The sequence below is a fragment of the Zalophus californianus genome, chromosome 17 (assembly GCF_009762305.2).
Source record: "Zalophus californianus isolate mZalCal1 chromosome 17, mZalCal1.pri.v2, whole genome shotgun sequence".
Lineage (NCBI taxonomy): Eukaryota > Metazoa > Chordata > Mammalia > Carnivora > Otariidae > Zalophus > Zalophus californianus.
In genome coordinates this window covers 4480998-4485706 of record NC_045611.1, presented here as the reverse complement: position 1 = coordinate 4485706, position 4709 = coordinate 4480998, and the positions used below count along the sequence as shown (strand labels likewise).

At 46.9% G+C, this 4709-nt stretch overlaps 1 protein-coding gene across 1 annotated transcript; it reads left to right on the top strand.

Annotated features, from left to right (window-relative positions):
• Nucleotides 1-4217: 4217 nt before the first annotated feature.
• Nucleotides 4218-4470, top strand: LOC113936114 (40S ribosomal protein S29-like). The gene has a single exon (XM_035725200.1). The coding sequence runs from the start codon at nucleotides 4258-4260 to the stop codon at nucleotides 4426-4428; it is 171 nt and encodes a 56-aa protein (XP_035581093.1). The 5' UTR covers nucleotides 4218-4257; the 3' UTR covers nucleotides 4429-4470.
• The last annotated feature ends 239 nt before the right edge of the window (nucleotides 4471-4709 follow it).

Genomic DNA, 4709 nt, shown 5'->3' with positions numbered 1-4709 from the left:
GATGAGTGCCTAACATCCGTCACCTCTTCAGCCATTGGGTTGGAAGGATGCCATCATCTGCATTGATAGCAGAAAGAGTTGAAGCTCGGATATGGATAGCTTCTTGCTCAAGGTTATCCAGTTACTACATGTGGGAGCCGGAGATTTTTGTTTTGTTTTGTTTTGTTTTACATGAAATCAGCAAGGCTGATCATTAATACCTTCACATATAAACAAGGTGTAGAAAAGTGCTATAAGGAACCTCTTGGGACTTACCAGCCAACCACCATTGTTTCGTCTACACCCTCAACTTTTTTGTCAAGGCAGAGACTGCAGTATTTTAAAGTAAATCCTGGACATCCTGTACATCAACTAAGAAGGCTCCAGAATGCATCTCTAACAGATAAGAATTTTTTTTTTTTTTTTTAACATCACCATGTGCTCATTGTCACAAGACCACTGGTTGGGAAATTTGATGTTGGAACCACCACCCCACGTGTCCTGGGAGGGGGCAGACAGTCCCAGGTAAGTCCTGTTCTTCCAAGGTGAGCAAGTTCCCTAGAGCAGCAGTTCCCAAAGCAGGTTCCCCAGGCCAGCAGCATCGCTAGGGAACTCATTAGAAATGCAGCTTCTCAGGCCCACCCCACACCTACTGAGTCGGAGACTCTGGGCTTGGGCAAGCAATCCCCACCTGTGTGTTTTAACACACCCTCCATGGGACTCTGAGTCCTGCTCCAGCTCGAGAACTTCTGCTCTGGAGAAAGACAGCCCATGGAGGTGATTCCATACTTGCATTTTGTCAGTTTATTACTTATGCAGGTTCTAACTCCTGCCCCCAAAGGATGCTGAGGGGCTGGTCCTAAGTGGTATTGTTTTCTGGTTAGAATTGGTGACTCTGGAGCCTGATGGTTAGTGGGTGGGATCTGGCTCCTCCCCTCACTTCCTAGGGGACCCTGAGCCCAAGCCTCCTCATCCATACAATGTGCAGCTGACAGGACGGGCCTCTTGGCCTGGCCATGAGAAGGGCAAAAGGTAAAGTATAGAAAGCACCTAGAATTTTTCCTGGTGCAAACACGGGGCGGCAAGGCCAAGGTAGGATGAGGAGGAGCCTGATTCTCAGGCTCAGGGCTGAGGGTGGGCCTCTGGGGAGGTGTGAAGGAGATTGGGGGGCTGCTGGGAAAAGCGGGGAACTCCCCTGAGGCAGGAAGGCTGCAAGGCAGTGACGTGGCAAGAGATGGAGGGGAAGGAGCTCACGGTTGCCCGGGGTGATGGGCTTCTCAAAGTCCCAGAGAGAGGACGGGAGGGGCCCGCCCCGCTGTATGAGCTGCGATGCCTCTGGGAGCCCCAGGAAGGTTCTCCGGTCCTCCGGGGCCTCCAGAGCCCAGTGAGGAAACAGGGACAAACAGTCAAGGTGGGGGGGGGAGGCGCGCGTCTGGACTCCAGGAAGATTCGGGGCCAGGTGGCTGGGGCTGGGTTCAGAGCAAACACTGAGTACAATCGCCCCGGGTGTGGTTGTCCCCAAGGCTTGGAAACAGGAGTTACATAGTGTTAATTTTGAGAGGACAGACTCCCAGACCCTTCGTTTAAATGAGAAATGGAAGAGAGTCACAGAAATCTTGTTTCCTTGTCCATGCATTTGAGAGAGCAGTCACAGGACTTAACCTATGAGAAGGGGGAGATGCCAATCCAGTGGCACAATCAGCATGAGCTTTGAAGTCAGACAACCGACCCACATGTGGGCATTGTGAGAGTTCACAGTATGAGCTCACCGGGGATTTCAGTATTTCCCCTTGGCCTGTTTTGCTGATCCTCTGCTTCCCTCCCCTCTGGAGGCTGCTAGTTTCCTTTTTATACTGATGAGTCTATTTCTCTTTTTGTTGTTTGCTTGCTTGTTTTGGTTTTTGGGTTTTTGTTTTTGTTTTTTTAATCCTACATATGAGTGAAATCATATGGTATTTGTTCTTCTCTGACTTCACTTAACACAATGTCCTCCAGGTCCAGATCCAGCCACGTCATTGCCAATGGCAGGATGTCCTTCTTACAGCTGAGTAAGACCCCATTGTCTGTATACACCCCACACCTTTTTTTTTTTAACATCATTTAACATAACCATTTTTTTGGGACTCACTGGCTTTCAACGTCTAGATTGAAAGTTGCTTCCATATCCTGACTATGGCAAATCATGCTCTAATAAACAGGGGTGTGTATATCTTTTCAAAGTCCTGTTTCTCTTTTCTTTGCGTAAATACCTAGAAGAGGAATTACTAGATCATATTGTACTTCTATTTTTAGTTTTTTGGGGAACCTCCATACGGTTTTCCACAGCTGCTGCACCAGTTTGCATTCCCACCAACGGGTTTCGTTTTCTCCACATCCTCGCCAACGCTTATTTCTTGTCTTTTTGATACCAGCCATTCTGACAGGTGTGAGGTCATATCTCGTGGTTTTGATTTTCATTTCCCCGATGATGAATGATGTTGAGCATCTTCTCATGTGTGTGTTGGCCATCTGGATGTCTTCTTTGGAGAAATGTCTATTCAGGTCCTCTGCCCATTTTTCAAAAAATCAGATTATTTGGGTTTGGTAGTGTTTTAAGAGTTCTTTATATATTTGGATGTTAACCCCTTAGGCAATATGCAAATATTGTCTGCCATTCAGTAGGCTGACTTTTTGTTTGGTTGATGGTTTCCTTCACTGTGTAGAAACTGTTTAGTTGGATGTAGTCCCACTTCCTTTTTTTTTTTTTTTTTTGCTCATGAATTTCATTTAAAAAATACATTTAGGGGCACCTGGGTGGCTCAGTCGGTTAAGCGTCTGCCTTCGGCTCAGGTCATGATCCCAGGGTCCTGGGATCGAGTCCCTCGTCGGGCTCCCTGCTCAGTGGGGAGCCTGCTTCTCCCTCTCCCTCTACCCCTCCCCCCTGCTCGTGCTCTCTCACTCTCTCTCAAATAAATAAAATCTTAAAAAAAAAATATTTGCTATAAAAAATCTAGGAATCTATCCATTAAAGCCTATCTTTAAATTCATGAGTTCACAAAAATATTTTTAAAAATCTAGTGGACCTTCTTCAGAGGATGATGAGGAATCAACGTGTTTCCTTGAACACTGGTAAAGGAAATGGATCAAGGAGCGGCTCTCCCCATCCTGTTCCAGTGGGTAACCCGATTGGAGATGAGGGAAAGCATCTCTTTGGGAAAGTATTCCAAGTGATACTTTGAAGGAAATGTCGGGATTAGACTATCACGGTTTTGCCCAATGAATTAGTGAATCTAGACGTTGAAAGCCAGTGAGTCCCAACATCACAAAAAGAGACAACCAGACATTAGAAGCCAGGGGGATGGCGCCCGAGCCCGATCCAGCCTCAGGATCACAATCACGGCGCCAGTTTGCAGGAAGGTCGGAGGACAGAGGAACGCACAGAGCTGCACTTGGAGTTTGTGATCCGCCAAATGTAGACAGTGGGGCATTGATTCTACAGGCCACATGGCCTGGATTCCTCAACACGTAACTTGTAAGGGGGCAGGGGTAGATGGAGTGGCAGGCTGCAAAATGGCCCCTAAAGATGTCCATATGACATACGACCTCACGTGGCAAAAGGGACTCTGCAGGTGTGCAGAGTTAAGGATCTTGAGAGAGGGAGATCGTCCAGATCGTCCAGATGGGCTAAGGGCAATCAAAAGGTCCTCATAAAATTGAGGCAGGAGGGTCACAAGGAAGGCGAAGCAGCATGAGCAAGACGGCACCAGGCATTTCTGGTTTTGAAGATGGAAGGAGGCCTCACGAGCAGAGGAATGCAAAGGCTTCTAGCAGCTGGAAGAGATAAGAGCATGTGTTGTCCCCTAAGCCTCTGGAAGGAATGCAGCCCTGCCAGCACTGGGGTTTCAGTCCACTGGGACTGTTTCAGACTTCTGGCCTCCAGAGCTGTGAGGAATCAGATCGTGTCATTTTAGGCCACTAAGCTTGTGATGGTCTTTCACCGTGGCAACAAGAAATGAATGCAGGGCGCCTGGGTGGCTCAGTTGGTTAAGCGACTGCCTTCGGCTCAGGTCGTGATCCTGGAGTCCTGGGATCGAGTCCCGCATCAGGCTCCCTGCTCGGCAGAGAGTCTGCTTCTCCCTCTGACCCTCCCCCCGTCATGTGCTCTCTGTCTCTCATTCTCTCTCTCTCAGATAAATAAATAAAATATTAAAAAAAAAAAAGAAATGAATGCAGATAGGAAACCTGTTGGTTAAATAAATTCAAAGGGCCCTTTTGCCTCGTTGCATCCGAGAGAGCAAGATGGGTCACCAGCAGCTGTACTGGAGCCACCCGAGGAAATCTGGCCAGGGTTCTCATTCTTGCTGCGTCTGCTCAAACCGGCACGGTCTGATCTGGAAACACAGCCTCAATATGTGCTACCAGTGTTTCCGTCAGTACGCGAAGGGTATAGGCTCCCTTAAGCTGGATTAAGTGAACTTCCTTGAATTGGTCATCCAAGATAACCTACCTTAACTGCAGATATCCAAGATACCTACTTTAATGTCAACTCATTGTACATAAAATAAAAAATACTCCAATTATGAGTGCTTTAATGTGAATGGAATGGTCATTTGATTATAGGAATCTCTTTTAAAATGTACTATTTTCTCAACAGTTCATCTTCAACATACGTGGCTTAATTTCTTTCAGTTATATAAAAGTACTCAGGCTGAACTCTGATAAAAAAAAAAAAAAGAAAAATTCAAAGGACA